Source organism: Podarcis vaucheri (genome assembly GCF_965113315.1).
Source record: "Podarcis vaucheri genome assembly, chromosome: 1".
Lineage (NCBI taxonomy): Eukaryota > Metazoa > Chordata > Lepidosauria > Squamata > Lacertidae > Podarcis > Podarcis vaucheri.
In genome coordinates this window covers 127,978,907-128,002,774 of record NC_138759.1, presented here as the reverse complement: position 1 = coordinate 128,002,774, position 23,868 = coordinate 127,978,907, and the positions used below count along the sequence as shown (strand labels likewise).

The window sequence follows — 23,868 nt, the reverse complement described above, 5'->3', positions numbered from 1 at the left end:
GTGTATTAATCCCGATTGTGTTATTCTGTTCCTTGCCCCCGGGAGGCAACTCCTGCTAGAAGTCCCTTCGCCCCCACAATTAAATCTTTTTGAGTCTCTCTCTCTCCCCCCCCCCAAAAAAAAGTTAATGGGCATAAGGCCCTAGGGTTGCCATATTTCAAAAAGTGAAAATCCAGACACAAAAGCTGACCTTTTTTGGGCCAAGCTGTTGAGCTGCTTTTGCAAACTCTTTTATTTTGCAGTGCTTTTTTTTCGGGGGGGGCAGAGGTAAGTATACCCCTAAAGATTTTGTGAATCTTTGTACTTTTGTCCTTTTACTGTATTTATTTCCCCTGATTTGAGCTACAAAATGGTGATTTTCTTGAGTCAAAATGAAAGTACGCACCCCTAAACATTGTATACAACATGTATACTGCTGACAAGGGTTGCCGTATATCTGAATTTTGCCGTGCATTTTTTAGGCAAACCTAGATGTGGGGCAGGTTGTGAAGGAAGGTGAGGACAGGTGACCTCATCTAGGCCCAAAGTCACCCCCCCCCCCAAGCAGGCTCAAAGCTTCTCAAAATCATTTTCTCAGCAGCTAAGCATCAGAAACATTCCGCTTGCTGTAACTAAAAAGATTGCAACAAGGTAGAGAACAGAGCCCATTGTCTTCTCAGGCCTTTCTCAGAACCACATTGCAACTTGCTTTCTCTCCGGGAACCATGCCAAAGCACAAGAATGAAACAACGGGAACACTCAAAACCCCCTCACCCCCTTTCCTGCCAAGGGTCCACAATAGTCCCAAGACAGCTTTCTGTACATGCTCAGGAACCTCAACATGGGGCAGGACTCCTGAGGGAGGAGAAAGGAGGAGGGAACTGGAAAGGGGTATGTATATATGCTTGTGCACAGGACTGTGAACTTCGTGCATGCTTTTTGTGACTTATCACACTTGCTCCTTCTACCAGTTCATGGATGGCAGAAATAAAAGCCTTTTCTCCGAAACTATTCCTTGAGTGTCTGTTGACTCCCACTTCCCTTTCCCAGGCGCAATATTTTTCCCACCCGAGGGCAAAGCCTCATAAGGCTACATTTCTTGGTGCGTTGGCCGGGAAAAACAGATTCCCTGAGGATAAGGGATGTGGGTTCAAGGCGTCCCTGTGGTGAACAGCTCGGTTCGTGTCAGCAGTTCCAGTGCACATCCTGCCAAGTTCGTGGGAGGAATTGCCACCCGTTCCTGAGTGAACACACTGCAAGGACCGGAGAAAAAGCAACGGCCGTGCAGAAAGAAGGTACCTCGAGGACAAAGGTAAGCTCCACAGGGTTAGGTGGGAGCAAAGAGAGTTTGATCAGCTCCGCCAGCATGGTAGAAGAAGTGCCACTGGTTTTGGTGTCGCCCAGAAAAAGCAGCAAAAAGGGTGCTGCTGGGCCCCGGTCGAAGTCTAAGCGCTGCCGGCTGTGGTTGGTTGTTGGTTTTGTGCCCAGTAAATAAGGCTACAGTTGCAGTTTTGAGAGAGATATAGAGATATTTAATGCTTTTTGTGTCCCCATCTAATCTTGCCCCTTTCAATAAATAGAAAGAGAGAGAAAGAGAAAGAGGCAAGATTAGATGGGGACGCAAAAAGCATTACAAAAATAATCAAGATCCCTGCACCTGCTCAGTTCATGGGCCCGTTTGGAAAAGTTGTGTTTTGCTTCGCAAGAATGCAATGTCAATGTGGAGCAAGGTGGCTTCTTCTATGGGCTGCATTTTGGCTGGGCGTGAGGGAGTCCTGGAGGGAGGGAAATTAAACTACAAGCTGGCCACTGAGGTGTGTAGATGAGGCCTGCCATAAGGTTGTGGGACTATTACACTATTTGTCCCAATTGTTCAACCAACCTCGGCCTTGGAGACAAGAGTCCACATATATTTATTTATTTTAAAAACATTAGCCCAGGTTTGTTAAATGTGTACAATTTCACACATCAAACAGTGGCATTCCCCCCCATGAAATGCTGAAATTTGAACAGCTTAGGAAGTCCGTAATTCCAAGAGAAGGCACAAGCCCATGTGTCTTCAAAGACCCACCAGCAGTTTTTCAAGCCAGGAATCTGCATGGGCGCTTTGCAGCTACTGAGCAAAAGGGTTTGCGTGGATTGTAACATCTTTAACATGGACGTCGTTAAGGGGGCGGAATGTCTTCTCGTTCACTGGCAGTTTCTCTAGCTCATCCAGGGTATCCAAGCCATCGATGACCCTGTTTGAGCAGGCAAGAAATGAAAAATAGCAATGAGAACCTCCCTGCACAGAAAGGCGCAAACTTCTGATGACAATTTTTCAACCTCCGGGAATGATACGTCTTCTGATATACATAAAAACTTAAGGCTGGCATGACGCAGTTCATGTGGCCGCCAGCTCAAGTATGATGACTGAATTAAATCCTGCATTATATAATTCAATACTGTAATACTCACTTCCCAAACACGGTGTATTTCATGTCCAGGTGTGGCTGTTTGCCGTAGGTGATGAAGAATTGAGACCCATTTGTATTTGGACCATTATTTGCCATAGAAACAACTCCACGGACACTGTGCTGAGAGAGGAAGATGCAATGGGAGTGGGGACCCAAAAACAAGGGTTTTTTTAATTATTATTATAGCATTTTTCTCCTGCCTTTCACCAGATTGTCTTAAAATGTAACACACTAAAATGCAATAAATTATTATTATATGCTACTAAATCTCTGGGTTTGTTTTGTTTCCTTCCAAGCAAAAAAAAGGGCAACTTCCCTGTTCACATAAACGTACAGCAACAAGAAACTGTTAATGAACAAAGCAAAACATACTTTTAAGTATTCACTGTATTCATCTTCAAATTTTCTGCCCCAAATGCTATTTCCTCCTTTTCCGGAGCCTGAAAGAACAAGAGGGATGGGGGAAGTTGGGTAGATCGGTTAGCAGGATTCCTACAAATTCAGGCACCTTTTCCCCATGTCCACAACATACACATATCTCCCTTAAGTCCTTAGCAAATTGCTAATGACTAAGCAACGGGAGATGTCCTCTCTGGTTTGTGCTGCTGTTTGGGAAAAAGGCAAGAAATAACGAAAAGACTTTCTCAGCAGCATAACAGACTCAGGCCATTTCTCATCTCTCAAAAACCTCACTGCAGATCAGAGAACACCCCATGTCTCTCCCTCGAGCTCCCCAAATATGCAAGAGGACAGTAAAGCAAACATATTGCAAGGCATTTACAGGGTAGAAAGAGCCAAAATTGGGAGGACTGTATTGTACCTCCATTTCAGAAGGAACCTATTATCCTCCTGGGTAATATCATAGAACTCAAAGGAACTTAAATTGGATTTCCAAGCGGCCTTTCGTGCAATTCTGGTTAGATTCTGCAAGGTTCCTGAATCATGTACGTTCAGATGATGTCCAAGCCTAACCCCCTAGATTTCCACTTCTTAAGCACCTTTCAGATGATTTAGGACTTGCATAGTTATTAGGTAAAGGTAAAGGGACCCCTGACCATTAGGTCCAGTCGTGACCGACTCTGGGGTTTCAGCGCTCATCTCACTTTATTGGCCGAGGGAGCCGGCGTACAGCTTCCGGGTCATGTGGCCAGCATGACTAAGCCGCTTCTGGCGAACCAGAGCAGCGCACGGAAACGCCGTTTACCTTCCCGCTGGAGCGGTACCTATTTATCTACTTGCACTTTGAGGTGCTTTCGAACTGCTAGGTGGGCAGGAGCAGGGACCGAGCAATGGGAGCTCACCCCGTTGCGGGGATTCGAACCACCAACCTTCTGATCGGCAAGTCCTAGGCTCTGTGGTTTAACCCACAGCACCACCCGTGTCCCGATAGTTATTAGGTACTAGGGTTAAATATTACCACCAATTTCAAAGGAAACAGACATTGATCTGACTGGCTCCAATCTCTATGTTGGCAAAGGATGATATTAACAGGGCAGCATGAAGGAACCAGGTGGATGCCATCAATATCAGAGCAGAATCCACTGATCTAAGAAAAGTCACAGCAGATTCCACTTGCAGCTGACCTTTTCTGACATATTTTGCATCTTCACTAAGGAGTGTTTTCTCAATTTCCTGTTGTATACAAGAACCAGCCATTTCACTAAGAGACTGAGCTGTGAATCAGGAGGTCGAATTGAGAATCTCCTGGTTTGCAGTGTTTCATTTCAATTCTCACCACCGTGAACTTGCCACTCTTAGAAAGGTCACTCTTCTCCGCATCTCAAGGTCTTCATAGGCAACATGGGATATTAGAGTTGGCCTACATTTTAAGATTGCTCTAATGGGGCTCTACAAACACGCTAAGTATTATGATTGTGATGCACTGGATACTTTTTTTGAAATACCATCTATACAGCCTGTAGCCTTGACTGGCCTTCCTTGCATATACAGTAATGCCTTTTAAAATTCAAAATTAGTATCTGTTTGTTTGAAAGAATTCAATAGCACAACAACAGTTCTCATGTTGACTGATGCTTCTCTCAGTGCTGCAAGAGAATGATTTAAGATTTAAGAATGATTTGTAACTTAAAAAAAAAGGAATTACCTGTTGGATCTCCAGTCTGCACCATAAATCCTTTGATATTCCGGTGAAAAATACAGCCATTGTAGTAGTTACTAGCGCAGAGTGCCAGAAAATTCTAGAAAAAGAACCAGAAGCCTAGTTAAGAAATAAACCAGCAGTAAAATGCAAAATGGTACGAGGACATAAAATTTTGTCCCCTTTGAATCACATGTTCCTTTCTTTTCCCTTTTCTTTCCAGCACTAACTGCTGTAACCTTTAAATTATTTAAACCATTATTTGGTCAATCTGATTTTTTGTGGTGTTAGAAAATCCAGATTAAAATGTAACAAAATTTTGGTAAAAACAACTGTGCGTAAAACTTGCATCGACAAGCTGCTGGCAATGCACAATAAACTCCTGCCTGGAAGAACCTTTCATCTAACCAGCATTCATTTTATATTAATATAGCTATAATGGAGAAAGTTCTGCATAATTTGAGATTTAGACAAGGTCTAAAACCTCCAGACAAATTTTATACAATTTGGCATCCCTTCGTTACATACACAGTGGAAGCATCTTTTGCAAGACAACCTTGACAAATCTGGAATGATACTTGGGAATCAAATAACATAGTCTTCCTTTATGTGTATACAACTTTTATTCTTGCTTTTTTCTTTCATTCTTTTTCCCCCTTTCCTTTTTTCCCTTTTTATTCTTGCTTGGTTTTTCATCTTTTAATTTTCATCTGTTGTTATGAAATAACAAATATTTACCCGAACACCACATTCATTTATGTTGCGTTCTACTATTTGCAGCCGATGGAACGAACTGAAAACTGGCTTATCTTTATCTGGTGAAACTGTTTTGAAAACAAAACGTGCCTCAAAGGAAACTGGATCAGCGGCTGCAAAGGCGTCAGGGCGTAGCTCTGTTAATTACAGCAGACTGTTTACTAAGGAATGAAAGCACCTATTCTAACAGGAAACAAGGATGATTCACTAACCCTACCTACCTTTTCATGTTCGATTGTACCTTAATGAGAATTTCATTTAACAGAATTATTTTAATTCCATTTTTATCCAACCATTTCCTCCCAGGAGCTGAAGATTGCATACATGATTCTCCCACTCACCCAGTGTCAGTGACTGACCTAATGTCATCCAGTTACCATATTTTTTGCTATATAAGACACACTTTTCCCCTCCTAAAAAGTAAGGGGAAATGTGTGTGCGTCTTATGGAGCAAATGCAGGCGGGAGGCTCTGCTCAGTGCTCCCTTTAAAGAGTGGTGTGGAGCGTGTGTGCGGCTCTTGGCGGCTTTTCCCCAAGGAGGGAGAAGGGCTGCCCTCCCTCCTCGGGGAAAAGCCAATAATAATAATAATAATAATAATAATAATAATAATAATAAATTTATACCCCACCCATCTGGCTGGGCCTCCCCAGCCACTCTGGGCGGCTTCCAAAAAAATATTAAGATACTCTAATACATCAAACATTAAAAGCTTTCCTAAACAGGGCTGCCTTCTAAATGTCTGGTAGTTGTTGTTCTCTTTGACATCTGGTGGGAGGGTGTTCCACAGGGAGGGCGCCACTACCGAGAAGGCCCTCTGCCTGGTTCCCTGTAACCTCACTTCTCACAGTGAGGGAACCGCCAGAAGGCCCTCGGTGCTGGACCTCAGTGTCCGGGTAAAACGATTGGGGTGGAGACGCTCCTTCAGGTATACAGGATCGAGGCCGTTTAGGGCTTTAAAGGTCAGCACCAACACTTTGAATTGTGCTCGGAAACGTACTGGGAGCCAGTGTAGGTCTTTTAAGACCGGTGTTATGTGGTCTCGGCGGCCGCTCCCAGTCACCAGCCTAGCTGCCGCATTCTGGATTAATTGCAGTTTCCGGGTCACCTTCAAAGGTAGCCCCACGTAGAGCGCACACACACTCCGCGCGCTCTTTAAAGAGAGCACGGCTCTTGGGAGAGCCTTAGCTGCGCGCAGCCTCTCCCGTGCAAGGGGAGTCTTCATCCCGCTACCCGGGAGAGGCTGCGCGTGGCTGTCCCATAAGGCAGGACAGCCAGCGGGATCACTGCACCGCTTGCTGTCCTAGCTTCTGGGATTCAGAATTATTTTTTTCTTGTTTTCTTCTTCCAAAAACTAGGTGTGTCTTATGGTCTGGCGCATCTTACAGAGCGAAAAATACAGTAGCTTCATGGCTGAATGGGGGATTTCAACCCTGGTCTCCCAGATACTAGTCCAACACACTCAACTAACTCATCGCACCGACTCTCAATTTGGTATATGAAATCTAAACATGGAAGGTGGCTGCTCATATTATTTAACAGACAGAGGTGGGCAACCTGTGGTCCTTAGCCTAATTTCAACAGCTCTTTGCAAGCCATCAGTTCAGACCCGAGGTATCCAGTCCCCCCCTCTTGTGGTGTGTATGGGGGCAGGGGGGGAAGGAAAGAGAAGGGGGGGCCATCACTTACTTCACATGCCTTGGGTGCTCTTTCACAGAATAGCTCTATTTTAATTTCTCCCACATCGGTGTGTAGGGTCACAGCCTGGGGGGGGGGGGGAGAGGAAAAATTATTATTTATTCACAGCAGTCCAGGCAAACAGCAGCCAAATCAGCAATACAATTAAGCCGGGTTATCTCAGAGCAAGAGGAGCAACACACACAAAAGTATCTTAAAATTATTTGCAGATAGCCAAAAAGTTTAATATTTATTATTTTATTTTATTTATTGAATTTATATACAGTGGTACCTTGGGTTAAGCACTTAATTTGTCTCGGAGGTCCGTTCTTAACCTGAAACTGTTCTTAACCTGAAGACCACTTTAGCTAATGGGGCCTCCTGCTGCCGCTGCGCCGCTGCTGCACAATTTCTGTTCTCATCCTGAAGCAAAGTTCTTAACCTGAAGCACTATTTCTGGGCTAGCAGAGTCTGTAACCTGAAGTGTATGTAACCTGAAGCGTATGTAACCAGAGGTACCACTGTACTGCCCTATACCTGGAGGTCCCAGTGCGGTTCACAGAACAAAATCAAAATATAAAACCACAATATATATAATCAAAATAAAAACAACAACCCAATAAAGCACGCCGCCCTCAAATTCTGTTTAGCTATCCTTTTGCAAGTAAAGTAATGCATTTCCACAACTCGTTAGCTTCGCCTCCGCCCTGGGCCCAGGTGTCTGGCTCAGAATGCACACATAGAATATAAGGATGCAAACAAAACTCTCCCTTCAAACAGGCAGGTTTTCCGATTGTGGAAACTTGACCCCTCTTGCAGGAATTACAATGCAAGGAGGTATGGACATTCAACCGGCTTCCGCAAAGATGCTTCAGGAATGTTTAGGGGAAAGGCCTAAAGAACATTTGCGCTGAAGTCCTGATCAAGTCTGCAGCCCAGAGGAAAAAATAATTCAACTGCAAAGTATTTATGTAGGACGGATCCTATGCATATGACAGAGGAAGTACATGCAACTGAGTTAAAGGTCACAGTCTGGGAAGTGGGGAAGAATTAAAATCTTAAATCAAGCATGCCCATCATTAGTTTTTAGTTAAAGCTATGCAATCCAGGCTTTATATGTTTTATATAATTATTACTGTATTGATTTTGTTCATTTGTTTCAATGTTTTTATTGTGTTTTATTGCATTTTACATGTACAGTAGACCCACAACTTTGGCACGTTTAACTTGTGTGCATTCGGCTTTAGGCACTTGGTAAAACAATAATAATGATAATTTAAAGGGAAGGCGGCAACTTTTGCAATCCCACCTGCCACTGCACCCAATGTGTTTTCACTATGCGTGATTTTGGCTTTATGCACTATCCATGGAACGTTAACCACCGTGTCAGTTGCAGGTCTAGTGCATTGTAAATTGCTTGTAAAGTGATATACAAGTCTAAGAAACAAAACCACTTTTTTAAAATTGAGAGGATTACCGAGATAATGTGTGAGAAGCACTTTATACTATCATTATTGTTATTTATTATTATTATTAATAATAATAATAGAATCTATATGGTGCCCTATACAGTCATACTTCGGGTTGAATACGCTTCGAATTGAGCACATTCGAGTTGCGCTCTGCGGCAACCCGGAAGTAACGGAGCGCATTACTTCCGGGTTTCGCCACTTGCGCGTGCGCAGACGCTCAAAATGACATCACGCGCATGCGCAGAAGCGGTGAAAAGCGACGCGTGCGTACGCAGACGTGCCATCGCTAGTTACGTTTGCTTCTAGATGCGAACGGGGCTCCGGAACGGATCCCGTTTGTCTCTAGAGGTACCACTGTACCCGGAAACCTCAGGGCGGTTCACAGAACAAAATCAAAATATAAACCACAAAATATATAATCCAAATAAAAACAATTGGACTACTAAATAACTGTATTATGAAACTAAACGGGAAGATTATTTATGGAAGTCTCCAATGGTTATCTTAAAAGCAGATAGGATACTGAAACAAGCAGTCTTACCATCTTTGCTGGCCAGGAATGCAAAGCGTATCAGAAGAGGCAACACCATCTGAACCTGTCAGGATTTCACAATTCTGCAGCAACAGAAGACAGAGCATCATGAATTGCCATGGGAGGTGGGAGAGAGAGAGCACGTAAATTCAGTTTGTTGCTTCTTCTTTTTTAAGAAGACTGCCAACAGCAACTTCATTATCTTACCCCTTTCGCCTTCACCCACTCCTTGCTATATAAAAAAAAATGACTGATATTTTTTCTAAGATAATAAGCTACCCAAAAGAAAAAAAGCAATCTCATCACCAGTGATGTAACAACAACCCCATTTTGGGATCCCTTCCACATAGGCTGCCAGCAGATATATTTTGTTTTCCCTCTCCATGGGAACCTTTAAATTTGAGAGATTCTGCATTTCCTGGAAATAATAAGTACATGTCTATCCTTAAGAATCAGGTGATCTGACCTTCAGGACAGCTCTATACATCATTCCCCACCCCTGTCTCTCACACTCCTGTCGTTCATGTACATCTACATCAATGTTAAAGCTATTTAATATTAGGTAAAGGGACCCCTGACCATTAGGTCCAGTCGTGGCCGACTCTGGGGTTGTGGCGCTCATCTCGCTTTATTGGCTGAGGGAGCCGGCGTACAGCTTCCGGGTTAAGTGACCAGCATGACTAAGACACTTCTGGTGAACCAGAGCAGCGCACGGAAACGCCGTTTACCTTCCCGCCATAGCGGTACCTATTTATCTACTTGCAGTTTGATGTGCTTTTGAACTGCTAGGTTGGCAGGAGCAGGGACCAAGCAATGGGAGCTCACCCCATCGCGGGGATTCGAACCGCTGACCTTCTGATCAGCAAGTTGTAGGCTCAGCGTTAAAGCTACGTTTAATATTGAGGTAGCACTGTGTGATAGGAATTTTATGGTCTTAGATATATGGTAATGTTCATAAGTGTACTAACCAAGCACATACATAGATCAGCACAGCAAGACCAACCTGGAACCATTTTGATTCCTAAACTGAGCAAATGTTTTCTCTGCAAGGTCAAAGTGGGAAACCTCCCCATTGTCTCTTTCCGCACAAATCCTGTCTTAAGGGCACATTTAAGATATGAATAGGGCGTGAGCCTGTGACATGGCCCAGGAACTAAGTATTTTTCATTACAAAAGACTGGCCAGGCTACCCAGGCAATCCAATCAAGTAACCTGCCAGACAGGAGAAAAACAACATTCAAATTTCTGTTTTAAGCCTGCCTTTTCTGTGATGTAGGTGTGATGTTTCTGGGGGTGGTCTTGATCTACAGGGTGGCAATTTCAAAAGTCTTTATAACGCCCATTTTTCTGGGTTCCTTTTCTCCTGCGGGTGAGGGGAGCACCTTCTTGCAACAGATCAATAAAGATCAAGTTTACTCGCTGCTTTGCTTCTCAATATTCTCTGGTTGGCCTTTGTTATTCTCTCCTACCAACAGGGAACCTATATGGGCTCTTGGATACCCCATAAGGGAAAAGGGCAATATTTTGTTTACAACAACTGTACACAAACACATAGCATTCTGGTTTCACCAAATCCACTGCTTTGTGCAAGCTGATCTAGGAATGCCAACTTGAAAACAATATGGGGGGGGGGACTCCTTGGCCCCTAGGAGTTGGCTCCTATGACCTGATCCTAAGCATGTTTACTCAGAAGTAAACACCACTGAACTGGGGTGGGACTTACATCCAAAGAGCAAAGATATAACCTGATCTGAAGAATACACGCTGAGTTCAGGAGCACTTTCTCCCAGGTAAGCCAAATAACAGGGACGCAGCATCCTTCATTATTATTATTATTTTGCTACTTTGTTTAGGTCAATTTTTGATGTTTTAGCATGTTTTTAATATTCTGTTGGGAGCCGCCCAGAGTGGCAGATGGGCGGGGTAAGAAAAAGAAGGCGGCCAGTGAAAACCAAGGCTGCTACTGCAGCTACGAACTCTTGTCTTGTTGTTTATTGTTGCAGAAATACGTTTTGATCAACCCGCTTCACCTCCACCCACCCCGCTGCAAATTGACAGATCCTGCACTGCTCTGATCCTGCGCCGCTCGCCGCTTACCTAAGAAGGGACGGCAACCTGGGCGCCGCTTGGCTCCTCGTGGGACCCGGGCAGGAAGTAGCGCTTCCCCGAGCCTGGGAGCCCGCCGGGAGGGCAGGAGGCGGCGCCGGATTTGGGCCGCGGAGCGAAGGAGGAGCCGAGCAGAGTCAGGCCTGGGTGGGATCCGGTTCATCCCGATCCGCGTCCTGCACGTTCTGTGAGTACCAAGAAAAATGCATGCAAGAAAATGCATGCAGGGCTTGGGTTTTTTAAATTATGATCGTCTCCTTGCACAGAATAACATCCGTCTCCCTGCCCTCTTCCTGTTCAACTCTTTATTCGCTCCCCCACACTTTCACTTTTGGGGCGCTCATATTAAAGCATATTCTCTACCCCTGAAATACTTAATAGGAGGATTTTATAAATGACAAACACAGGATTCTTGTCCTTTCGATTTTTGGCCCACTAGGTTATTCTAACTGGAATGGAGGTGGGGTTTTTTGGTAACGTGTGGGGCTATCATTCAACACTAGGGTGGCTGCTTTTCTAGATTCACTTCTGTGAGAGTAGGTCTCTGAAGATCTTTCTTTATCTTGAGCTTTTGCCCTCTAGCGGGTTTTTTTCTTTTAAAAGAGTAGCCCAGATAATTTCCACTGTGATGAGTTTTTTGCCTTTACCTATGAGTTTTTAAAACCAGCTGTTCAAAAAAAGTGTGGATTGAGAATAAATGCGGAGAAGATTTATTTGCAGTGGAGGGGACATTTCTCTCCCCCGCCAAAAGAAGCTGGGGAGACTTCGGCTTTTACCACATTGTTAGAGAAATGAAAGTTTGGATGAGGCCAGCAATTGTGTTGTTTGCAGCTACAGTGTATATTCCTTGGATGCAAAATTTCTTCAAAATCTAGTGCACAGTAGTGCTCAAGCTCAGCTATAGCACTGCAAAGAGGCGCACAATTTTTTCATCCCCATGGTTAATCCTGTGAACAGTGGTTCTGAACCTTTTTGTCAAAACGCTTCACGTTGGACAAAATTTTGGTGGAATCCTTGCTGCTCAAATCCTGTCCGTGGTTAGGCAGTTTGCTCATGACAGATGTAACATTCCCAGAGAAGATGTTATGATTGGAAAATTTCCTGTGAATTTATTTGCCATTCATTTTCAGTTCTGCATTAAACAAGAGTTGTTTTAAATTCTTAAGGGGTGTATTTCTTTAATATTCTATTGCATCTTACCCTACCCAGATGTTTAGGAAGCTTGTAGGAGTTTTGTTTTAGTCTTATTCTACTGCGGGCTTAATCTCCTGCATGTTTTAGATTACGGTTGTACATTTTTAGTGATAATTTTATTGTTTTATCTTTTATTGTAAACCAGGGGTCAGGTCAGCAACGTTTACCTCGCCTGGGCCGGTTCACTACAGCAGAGATCACTCTGTGGGCCGGATTGTGCATGGGTGTGAGTGCGTGCGCCCGCGATTTCCGGCGTCTGTGCAGACATGATTTTGGTGCATGCGCATGGTGCTGCAGAAGCGAGTCCCCGTGCTGTGGGGATTTGCCAAGCGGGCGACTCGGTTTGAGGGCGGCTCGTGGGCCAGTTAAACAACCCCTGTCCCATGGTCCTTACGTTGCATAAAGGTAAAGGGACCCCTGACCATTAGGTCCAACTGGGGTTGTGGTGCTCATCTTGCTTTATTGGCCGAGGGAGCCGGCGTACAGCTTCCGGGTCATGTGGCTAGCATGACTAAGCCGCTTCTGGCGAACCAGAGCAGTGCACGGAAACGCCATTTACCTTCCCACCAGAGTGGTACCTATTTATCTGCTTGCACTTTGATGTGCTTTCGAACTGCTAGGTTGGCAGGAGCAGGGACTGAGCAACGGGAGCTCACCCCATTGCGGGGATTCGAACCACCGACCTTCTGATCGGCAAGCCCCAGGCTCTGTGGTTTAGACCACAGCGCCACCTGCGTCTCTCTTTAGGTTGCCTACCCCTGTTGTAAACCTCTCTGAGGTTTTTCTACACCTGGTATATAAAGTTTATGAAATAAAATAAATATTGGTCGACCTACTGATTTTTTCTTCTTCCTCACCTTTCAGGTTCTTCAGGAACCTGTATGCAACTGAATCGGATTCCGAGGCAGTTCTTGCACGTACGGTCTTTGATCAATTTGACTGTGCGGTCCTTCATGGATCTGAAAGTTCTCGTTTCTTCCCTTAATGATTTTGCTTCGCTCTCTCTGGCCGAAAGTTGGGACAATGTGGGCCTCCTGGTTGAGCCAAGCCCTCCCCATTCTGTCCGCACCCTCTTCTTGACCAATGACCTCACGGAGGAAGTGATGGAAGAAGCCCTGCAGAAGAAGGCAGATCTCATTCTCTCTTACCACCCGCCTATTTTCCAACCACTGAAACGCGTAACGTGGAAAACGTGGAAGGAACGTCTTGTGATCCGAGCGTTGGAGAACCGAATGGGCATTTATTCTCCACATACCGCGTATGACGCTGTACCTCATGGAGTCAACAACTGGCTTGAAAAAGGACTTGGTGAGACATTACTGTTTTTAAATATAAAATGAATGTCAAAATTTATATGCAGTGGTACCTCAGGTTACATACGCTTCAGGTTACATACGCTTCAGGTTACAGACTCCGCTAACCCAGAAATAGTGCTTCAGGTTAAGAACTTTGCTTCAGGATGAGAACAGAAATCGTGCTCCGGCAGCGATTAGCTAAAGTGGTGCTTCAGGTTAAGAACAGTTTCAGGTTAAGTACGGACCTCCGGAACGAATTAAGTACTTAACCTGAGGTACCAATGTATTGGGATGGGCCATGCATGAAGAAAACCAACCATAACATATCAGCACTTTTTTAAAAAACCAACACTTAATGTTCCTCCTAACATTTAATGTTGATATTTTCCGCGCTTGGAAAGTGCTTCCAATCAAAAGTCAAACAATACAACATTAAATATTAAAAACCTCCCTAAACAGGGCTGCCTTCAGATGTATTTTAAAAAGAAGATAGCTGCTTATTTCCTTCACATCTGAAGGGAGGGCGTTCCACAGGGCAGGCGCCACTACCGAGAAGGCCCTCTGCCTGGTTCCCTGTAACCTCACTTCTTGCAATGAGGGAACCGCCAGAAGGCCCTCGGAGCTGGACCTCGGTGTCCGGGCTGAACGATGGGGGTGGAGACGCTCCTTCACGTATACAGGACTGAGGCCGTTTAGGGCTTTAAAGATCAGCACCAACACTTTGAATTGTCCTCGGAAATGTACTGGGAGCCAATGCAGATCTCTCAGGAATGGTGTTATGTGGTCCCAGCGGCCACTTCCAGTCTAGCTGCTGCATTCTGGATTAATTGCAGTTTCCAGGTCACCTTCAAAGGTAGCCCCACGTAGAGCGCATTGCAGTAGTCCAAGCGGGAGATAACTAGAGCATGCACCACTCTGGCAAGGCAGTGCTTAGGAATGGACTGCGGGCTCACACTCACACACATATTCCTGACCTGTGGCACAAGTTTCATCAATTCAGCCGATTTTCTACTTTTGTTTGTGGAATCAGCAAGGTCTGCGTTCCAGTTCACCAGCTGAATCTGGATTGCATTTGCCGTTCATCTTCTGAAAAAATCTGACCCGGCTTTTTGATATCAACGTAGTCCGATGACATCTAAATGTAGTCATTACAGTCACACTGCCGCAGTCTCGGTCTGAGCCTAGGCTAGGAGACAGTCTAGGATCTTCACACGTTCCACCCTGAGTTCCTCGGAATAAGGGAGGGATATAATTATAAATGAAGGGACACGGGTGGCACTGTGGGTTAAACCACAGAGCCTAGGACTTGCCGATCAGAAGGTTGGCGGTTCGAATCCCCATGATGGGGTGAGCTCCCGTTGCTCGGTCCCTGCTCCTGCCAACCTAGCAGTTCGAAAGCACATCCAAGTGCAAGTAGATAAATAGGTACCGCTCCGGCGGGAAGGTAAACGGCGTTTCCGTGCGCTGCTCTGGTTCGCCAGAAGCGGCTTAGTCCTGCTGGCCACATGAGCCGGAAGCTGTACACCGGCTCCCTCGGCCAATAAAGCGAGATGAGCGCCGCAACCCCAGAGTCGGTCACAACTGGACCTTATGGTCAGGGGTCCCTTTACCTTTTTAGAATTATAATTAAACGCTGCCATGGAATCACGGCATAGTTATAGGAAGAGAGAGGTCCAACACGGACATAAATGGTGACTAGGGCTTTATGAAATGAACAGCCTTTCTAAAGCAGCGCAGAAGATTGTCTTTCTGTACACCCAATTTGCAGACAGATTTCCTAGAGAAGCCTTCCCAACCTGGTGCCCTCTAGATATTGTTGGACTTGAGCTCCCATCGTGTGTCCAGTGGCCATGCTGGCTGAAGCTGATGGGTGCTTGGAGACCTGGCTAAAATCTTACGATATCTACTTTCAGAAAATACGCCATCTGGTTGCAAACAAGATAGAACTTTGTCATGTGTGTTGTACAAATCCTTTAACATGGTACTTTTCTTTTTCCTCAGGTGCCTGCATCTCTGCTCCCTTGCAGCCTGCAACAGCTTCCAGTTACCCCACAGGGGGGTCTTTCCGCGTTGAGTTTACCGCTTGCCCGGATGACAACCTAGATACAATTTTGACCCGTTTTCGTGGGGTGCCAGAGGTGTCGGTTATCACAACTGTTCCTGCCAGGTAATGTTGAAGGCTAGCCAAGGTGTTTCACTCTTGCTGTCAAACAGAAACCAAAAATTCAGGCAGGTGGCCTTGCTGGCCCGGTCAGAAATTGTGGTTTGCCAACCCCTTTTTCTGTAGACAAGCCGATTCCCTAGATAATCTAATCCAAAAGTGACTAGACTATGAATAAGACCAGGCCCCGTTTTTCCAGGAAAGGGCTTAACTGGCATACAAGTGTAGGAGCAAATTGTGGAATGATGTGTTAAGAATCTTGGTTTGGTGTTAATGACTTTTAACGAATGTTTGGTATATTGGTTTACATTTAGAAAGTAACTTGCCCTGGGATTGCTGTGTGGTGAAAAGCAGGATAGACAATTAATGTAGGAATTAAATAAGATATTGGTGGTAGAAGCCATTTCTGGCTACTTTGAGCACCCAGGAGCAGGGCTATATTCAGAAAACCCCAAACCTTCATAGGGAAGGCAACTCTTTCTAGAACATGCAAAATTCCTCCTAAGATCACTAGATCCTCTAGTTCCCAGTATGTTCCTCTTAACTGGATAAAGCTTCTGTTTCTTCATCCTCATCCAATCCATAACTGCCACCAGACATTACAACAGAATTTCTACTATAACCCCCAATACCATATTATGGGAGATGAGTGAGCATTGTGGATATGGGTGGTACCCTGCCTTGAACATTTGAATGACCTGACCCAACCTATTCAAAGAGAGGTTGGCATGGAAGAGGAGATGGATCCTTGTAGTACACATGTGGCCCCGCAGATGTTGTTGGACCCAAACTCTCATCAGTCCCATTTAGGAGCCAGTAATGAGGGATGACGGCAGAGAGTCCATCAACGTCTGGAGGGCCAAAGACCATGGATGGGGTAGAGAAGCAGCAGGAACTTCTGAGCCTACTTTCAAGAGAGCATTGGAGTTAATGTTATTCACCCAAAGCATAATTAGTAGATCACAACTGATTTATTTTTTTAAAAAAAGAATATTAAAAAGTTACAATTTCCCCAAGGGTTGAAGGGGAAGAGCAGACACGAGTCAGCGTGAACTGCACCCAGCAAGCCTTGATGCAAGTGGTGGCCTTGCTCTCCCAGAACAGTCTTCTCTATCAAAAGACTGAAATCGTATCATTACAGAAGGTAAGTCACACATGTGCATGGAAACAGAGAATTCTAAGAATTGGGAGGCATCATCTAAAGGTAAAGGATGCCCGACAGTTAAGTTCAGTCGCGAACATCTCTGGGGTTGCGGCGCTCATCTCGCTTTACTGGCCGAGGGAGCCGGCGTTTGTCCACAGTTTTCCCGGGTCATGTGGCCAGCATGACTAGGCCGCTTCTGGTGAAACCAGAGCAGCGCACGGAAACGCCGTCTACCTTCCTGCCAGTGTGGTACCTATTTATCTACTTGCACTCTGACGTGCTTTCGAACTGCTAGGTGGGCAGGAGCAGGGACCGAACAACGGGAGCTCACCCCGTCATCATGGGGATTCGAACCGCTGACCTTCCGATCGGCAAGCCCTAGGCTCTGTGGTTTAGACCACAGCACCACCCGCGTCCCCAAGGATCATCTAGCCCTGCAGAAATACGCAGCTGCCTCATGCAGGGATCGAGCTTGCAACCATGGCATTATCAGCACCATGCTTTAAGCAACTGAGCCATCCAGGCTTGCTTTGAGGAAGGGGTCTGGCCTGAGGCTGCAAAATATACCGTGCTCTGATGGAAGAGTAGAAGACTTCTATCTTAGGAAGGAGGTGGAATGAATGGGCCAGCTACCTCAATGAGCTTAAAAGAGCCCCTCCCCTTCTCCATCAATAACCCTGTTGTGTACTTTGGCACCTTGAGCACAGCTTGTCTGCCCATTATCTTTGTTTAGTTGTTTAGTCATGTCCGACTCTTTGTGACGCCATGGACCAGAGCATGCCAGGCACTCCTGTCTTCCACTGCCTCCCGCAGTTTGGTCAAACTCATGTTTGTATCTTAAAGAACGCTGTCCAGCCATCTCGTCCTCTGCCGTCCCCTTCTCCTTGTGCCCTCTATCTTTCCCAACATCAGGGTCTTTTCTAGGGAGTCTTCTTTTCTCGTGAGGTGGCCAAAGTATCGGAGTCTCAGCTGCAGGATCTGTCCTTCCAGTGACCACTCAGGGCTGATTTCCTTCAGAATGGATAGGTTTGATCTTCTTGCAGTCCATGGGACTCTCAAGAGTCTCCTCCAGCACCAGAATTCAAAAGCACTGCCTATATCTACTTAACGTTATATTGCAAGTGTGGCGAACTTTGGGACTGCTGAACTACAACTCTGAGCAGCCCCAGCAAGCATGGCCCATGACCAGGAATGATGGGAGCTGTAGTTCAGCAGCATCTGAAGCCCTGTTATATTGGATGTGTGTGTGTCTCACACACCTTTTTGAAGCCTCTGGGTAACTGTTTCCCTGCACTGTTAGCTTGATTCTGTTTGGAGGGTTGCTCTGCCCTACCTCTAGGATGAGCATAAGCTTAAGAAGCCAAGAGAAGTCTTTCCTGGGCGTGAGAGAGAAGATTGGGAACTGACGAAGATGGGTAGAGGGCAAGATTTCACACACTTTTTTTAATGCAGCAAATGTTAATGGCTTTCCTCTGCCATGTAATCTCATGGAGGCTATAATGTGTTGGTTCAGATCTGGATGCAACTGCTGTTTCCTGGCAGTGCTTCTTCCCACTAGGTTCATTGCTGGCAGGGGTGGTAGGATGAGCCGCTGCAACGACAGAAATGGTGACTAGGAAGTTGTGGCTGTATCCACTATTTAAAGACAGTTTGGGATCCATTTATGTCCTGAGACTCCAGTTACAGCCTGTTCCTGTGCATTTTTGCTGAAGTCCATGGGGCCTGCTCCCAGGGAGGAATGCAAAGGCTCTCAAGTCTTTCTGTTGGCACATCAAAATTTAAAATAACTTATTAGAAAGAATAACAAATTACGTGAAATAGTCCAGGGGTTCCCAAACTGGTCTCCTGCGGTGTTTCTGCGGATCTGTGGTTGAAGATGGGAGCTGGCACATCCACTGCATTACATACGCGTATTGTTGTATTGCTTATATTGCATTTGGTATTATTGCGATTTGCATTGTATGGCATTCAAGTAATGCGAAACGCAATGTATAAAAAAAGGAAAGGAGCAATAAAATTGCAATTATAAGTCCCACAAGTGCATTTACAATGGTTAAAACAGGCAGAAGAATCAGGAAGCAGCCTGCCCAGACTTTCAGTGGCCCATGAGGGGAAAACGTTTGGGAACAACTGATACAGTACAGTCCTTTAAGAGTATCACATGTCTTTGGAAACGTGCTTGTATTTAGGGAAACTGCCCCTTGTTGAAGTGGGCCGAGATGTGTGTAAGCCCTTCTAAAGGAACTCTTTTAATTTTTGCTTCTCCTCAGCCTCTTCTTGAAGATACTGGCATGGGACGCTTGTGTGCACTGAAGGAGCCAGCTTCTATTTCCATCTTGGTTGAAAGAGTGAAAAGCCACTTAAGACTGTCTCATATTCGCCTAGCCCTTGGAGCTGGAAAATCATTGGGTATGGTACTTTTATTTCCTCATATGAAAAAAACACTGGGCCACAGACATGCATTACTTACTTCCTGTAAATGGTCTATTGTTCTGTATACAACAGGAGAATGTCCAGTCGCTGCAGCAAAGAGAACTAGTTAATTCTGAAGTGACTGTTTTTCTTCCTAATGTTAAACGGGGGCAGCCCATGTATCCTGGCCATGGAAGCAGCCTTCAGATCCTTGAAGGAAAGGCAGGTTATAAATATTATAAAACACTACTTGAATGCCAGTCTTGGCCATACTCAATCTTAATGGGGCTTATGTCCAAGTAAATGTCTGTGAGTTCAGTGGGACTTCCTCTCTAGTAAGCATGTTTAGAATTGCAGAAGTAAAAGTGACTAAAGCAAGTTCAGACAGTCTCTAATTGGACCAGCTGGAACTTCTGGAAGTGGTTTAAAAACATGCACACAAAGAGAGAGGAGATTCAAACAAATGTCTTCTGAACAGAACATCTTTCTGAGGGTAGGTACCGTTTTTTTCGCTCTATAGGATGCACCGGACCATAGGAGGGGGAGAAGAGGGGAAAAAATTGTTTTCTTGTTCTTCCCCTCAAAAACAAGGTGCGTTCAAGAGCAGGTTGGGGAACAGCGCAAAGGCTGCGTGCAGCCTTGCCATTGCCCCCCGAGCTTGTGGGCCTGGCGGTGGCGGGAAGCGCTGCTTTCCCCCACCGCCAACCTCAAAGATCCCTGAAGACTTTGGAGCGCAGCTTCGGGGACAGCCTTTCAAGCCTCCGCAGAGCGGCAGGGTGCCTTCACCCCGCCGCCCTGCAGAGGCTTTGCGCATCCATCCCGAAGCTAGAACAGCGAGATGGAGGGCTGCTCAGTGCCCCGTCTCGCTGTTTTGGCTTCGGGGACAGCCTTTCAAGCCTACACAGGGCGGCGGGGTGCCTTCACCCCACCGCCTTGGGGAGGCTTTGCGCAGCCACCCCGAAGCTAGAACAGCTTCGGGCTGCAGGCTGCTGTCCGCAAGCCTGTGGAGCTTGGCAGGAACTCCCGCCGGGCTCCACAGGCTTGCAGATAGCTGCCCTAAGCCCGGGGTGTGCAGCGACGTGCTCCCCGGACTTCGGGCTGCCTGAAGCCTGGAGAGCGAGGGGTCAGTGCACACCGACCCCTCTTGCTCTCCAGGCTTCAGCGAAAGCCTGCATTCGCTCCATAGGACGCACACACTTTTCCCCTTCATTTTTGGAGGGGAAGTGCGTCCTATAGAGCGAAAAACACGGTAGTTCTGTCTCACAATGGGGAACATGGAACAATTGAAGTGGTGAAGCTCACTACGATTTGTGGAGGACTTAACTTGGTCTTGTAGCATTATATGGATCGAGGATGCAGGCTTTGACCACTTGCTCACCTGGGCTAAGTGGTATCTTCCTGGCAGCAGCTACTTATGGTCTTCGGCTGCTGGAGATTTTTCAGGGTATTGTGACCAGGGTTTACTTACACTGGAGTTTGGTTGTGGGAACTGAACATGAGGCTTCCTGTAGGCAAAATGTGCTCTTCTGCCAAGTTATAGCCTCCTCCTGTAGAAAACTTTGGAAACTGCATAATGCTCCTTGGCACAGGGATGGGGAATCTGCTGCCGTCCGGACCAATGTTGTTGGACCTCAACTCTCATCAGACCCTTGGGAGAGCCACAGGTTCCCCAGCCTCCGAGAGGACCAACGGTGTAACAATGCGGTTTTACCATTTTGTAGAATCCCAGGTGAAGGTGGTTGCCCTTTGCGCCGGCTCAGGAAGTAGTGTTCTGAAAGGCACAGAAAGTGATCTCTACCTTACAGGTAAGAACCTCTCATTAATAATGTAGTCGATTCAAAGAACCTGTTTGGTTGCTGTCAGGGAAGATCGGTGAGTGCTAGCAGAGATAAGAGTCCGGGAATCCAGCCATATTTACAGGATTTATAGGTTTCTTCTTGCTATTTACAAAGAGCTCTGAGAGTACATCTGCATCATGGAGTGTCAGTTGCAGAGACTGAAGAAGCTTTCGTTTTCTTCCAGCATATCCACTTCCTGAACCCACCCCCCTTCCTTCCTCTGTTATGAGAGTGGCAGGGCCCCGGAAGTGGCTCCTCCCTCTTTGATTCATTGCTTCCTGACAGTCACCCTCCTCATCCGAGGAAGAACAGCTGCTAAGTAACGGAGGCTTATCTCTATAAGTCCCCATTCTCTCCCCCTTCTCTGCCTCCAATTCCCTGACAGTTGCCTAGGAATCGAGGTAGCGAAGACACCGGGTTTAACGGTTAAACCAAAGGGGCAGAGTGAAGAGCAGCAAGTATAACACACATGGAAATCTCGTGTCGCAGCTTGAATTAAGTCTTGGGGAGAAGGGAAAAGATGAGATGCAGGAAACGTGCACAAAAGAAAGATGGCGGATTGGGTGGGGATGCAAGAGTCATGCACAGCTTTCAGTTTCCTGCAATGCATCCTCATGGTTCTATGGGAAATTGGAAAATGAAGCTTTTTGGTACCTATGAGGCCTCTTCCTCAGCACTGAACTTGCCTGGATTGAGCCCAGATCGATCTTTCTTGAAACCTGTTCACATCACTACATTTTTTTAAAGTATGCATTGTACTCTGCTTTTCAGCCAGTGCCTGTAAGATCACTAACCAACACGGCCATTGGCTCTTTTCTGTCTTAATTACAAGTGAAGTGCTCAAATCCTAATCAATAACCAGTATCTTAATTATATTGGTAGGAGAGATGTCCCACCATGACGTACTGGATGCTGTTTCCAAAGGGATAAGCGTGATCTTGTGCGAGCACAGCAACACTGAGCGAGGCTTTCTGCTGGAGCTGCAAAAAGAACTGGCTGTGCACCTTCAGAACAAGATCTGTATCGTAGTTTCTGAGAGAGACAGAGACCCCCTTCAAGTGGTATAGCAAAAGTGTGAGGTCCAGAACATCAGACTGTATTTAACATACAAAAATATAAAACGGGAGAGGCTCTGGTTAAAAGCACAATATGGTTTTCAAAGTGCTAGGGATAACCTGCCTGGAAATAAATGGCTGACTGACAATCTGTTTGCAAAATGTGACTTTCTTTATCACAACTGAGAACTATGTGCCCTGCTATTTAATTTTTATTCCACATAATCAAATGCTTTGTATTATTGGGCAGCTGATACTGTTATCTCATCTTACTGCATTTTACCTTGTGAGGTAGGCAGTTCTCAAGGGGAGCAGAGCTCTCTCTCTCTAAGGCGGGGTGCGATCAGTCAGGCCAGGGGTCTGCAACCTTTAAGACAAAAAGAGCCACTTGGACCCGTTTCTGAAGGGGGAAAAACTGGGAGCCGCAAAACCATTGTGACATTTAAAACAAATATATCTCCGGAGCCGCGATCTGACAGCAGGCAGGAAGGTGACGTCGGGACGGTGCGTGACTAACGCACGCATCACCATGTGACATCACAGCCAGTACAGCGCCCGCCACAGTGGCGAGTGTCAGGGTGCACAATGCGCCTCCTCCCCTTGCTAGTATCCTCCCCGGAGCCGCGGCAAAGGTGTAAAAGAGCCACATGCGGCTCCGGAGCCGCGGGTTGCAGACCCCTGAGTCAGGCAAAAGACTAAGCACTGGGAAGTTGAGAGAAGAATTTCAACAGCAATTGCTCCTGGGTGATGTGAAGCTTCCCTCCATAGTAAGGAGGCATTTGCTTCCCAGAAGTGTAGAGAGGGGGGTACCTGATGGAGAACTATAAGGGCACAAAAGCAAAGAGGCACTAGCAAAGTAACACCATTTGTGGGGCCCCAAAGAGGACTTCCGGGTAGGTTCACAGGGTTGCAGCTAAAATCACTCTTTGATTGGTAGCCTTAGCACAAAAATTAATCAGGAATGTTAGGGGAAAAAACTATTTCTCAACTTCACTTTTGGAATTTTATGCTGTGCAAGGAATCTCTCTCCCCCCCCCCCCCAAGAAAGCACTTCTACCTGACAGCTAGCTTTTTTTATCTCGGAAAATGTAAGGCAAAAAATAAGCTAAACCAATGATTTATATACTACAGTGGTGCCCCGCAAGACGAATGCTTCGCAAGATGGAAAACCCGCTAGACGAAAGGGTTTTCCGTTTTTGAGCTGCTTCGCATGACGAATTTCCCTATGGGCTTGCTTCGCAAGACGAAAACGTCTTGCGAGTGTTCCGATTTTTTCACACTTCCCCCCCTTTTTCTAATCCGCTAAGCCACTAATAGCCTTTTAGCCGCTAAGCCTTTAATAGCCGCTAAACTGCTAATAGCGCTAATCCGCTAATAGGGTTGCTTCGCAAGACGATAAAACCGCTAGACGAAGAGACTCGCAGAACGGATTATTTTCGTCTTGCGAGGCACCACTGTACATGAAGATGCACATCTCAGAACTTTTTCAAACAAACTTTCAATGGTCTAATGGTCGTTGATCACTTCGATGTCAGAACCAGCAGTATCTAATTTAGGCTGCAATCCCATGAACATTTATTTTGGAATAAGCTCCATTGAATTTAGTGGGATTTGAACTTCTGAGTAAGGGATCAGTCCAAACTCCAGCTGTTGATGGTATGGGCTTTATGCAGCAGTAGGGAGATGATGAATTCT

At 45.8% G+C, this 23,868-nt stretch overlaps 2 protein-coding genes across 3 annotated transcripts; one reads left to right on the top strand and one right to left on the bottom strand.

Moving 5' to 3' along the window:
• Positions 1–1,885: 1,885 nt before the first annotated feature.
• On the bottom strand, positions 1,886–11,175 carry PPIL3 (peptidylprolyl isomerase like 3). The gene is made up of 7 exons (XM_082210219.1): positions 11,066–11,175; positions 8,978–9,051; positions 6,977–7,051; positions 4,540–4,633; positions 2,808–2,875; positions 2,437–2,555; positions 1,886–2,219 (listed from the first exon to the last, which is right to left on the bottom strand). Exons 2-7 carry the CDS (start codon positions 8,978–8,980, stop codon positions 2,093–2,095), a joined length of 486 nt encoding a protein of 161 aa, XP_082066345.1. The 5' UTR covers positions 8,981–9,051; positions 11,066–11,175; the 3' UTR covers positions 1,886–2,092.
• On the top strand, positions 11,141–22,322 carry NIF3L1 (NGG1 interacting factor 3 like 1). 2 transcript variants are annotated; one of them, XM_082206298.1, is made up of 8 exons: positions 11,180–11,256; positions 12,414–12,494; positions 13,133–13,576; positions 15,565–15,730; positions 16,742–16,868; positions 19,139–19,277; positions 21,002–21,085; positions 22,001–22,322. In XM_082206298.1, exons 3-8 carry the CDS (start codon positions 13,150–13,152, stop codon positions 22,183–22,185), a joined length of 1,128 nt encoding a protein of 375 aa, XP_082062424.1. In that variant the 5' UTR covers positions 11,180–11,256; positions 12,414–12,494; positions 13,133–13,149; the 3' UTR covers positions 22,186–22,322. The 2 variants fall into 2 exon arrangements, with proteins under 2 accessions (XP_082062423.1, XP_082062424.1); XM_082206297.1 differs by lacking the exon at positions 12,414–12,494 and having other exon boundaries at positions 11,141–11,261.
• Positions 22,323–23,868: the final 1,546 nt, after the last annotated feature.

Coding starts and splice junctions, on each gene's coding strand:
- PPIL3 (XM_082210219.1), bottom strand. Junction 4,634..6,976: donor GAGCACCCAAGGCATGTGAA/GTAAGTGATGGC, acceptor TTCTTTTTCTAG/AATTTTCTGGCACTCTGCGC. Junction 2,556..2,807: donor AATACAGTGAATACTTAAAA/GTATGTTTTGCT, acceptor TTCCTCTCTCAG/CACAGTGTCCGTGGAGTTGT.
- NIF3L1 (XM_082206297.1), top strand. CDS start 13,150: ATGCAACTGAATCGGATTCCGAGGCAGTTCTTGCACGTACGGTCTTTG. Junction 15,731..16,741: donor ATCACAACTGTTCCTGCCAG/GTAATGTTGAAG, acceptor AATTTCCCCAAG/GGTTGAAGGGGAAGAGCAGA. Junction 21,086..22,000: donor AAGTGATCTCTACCTTACAG/GTAAGAACCTCT, acceptor TTATATTGGTAG/GAGAGATGTCCCACCATGAC.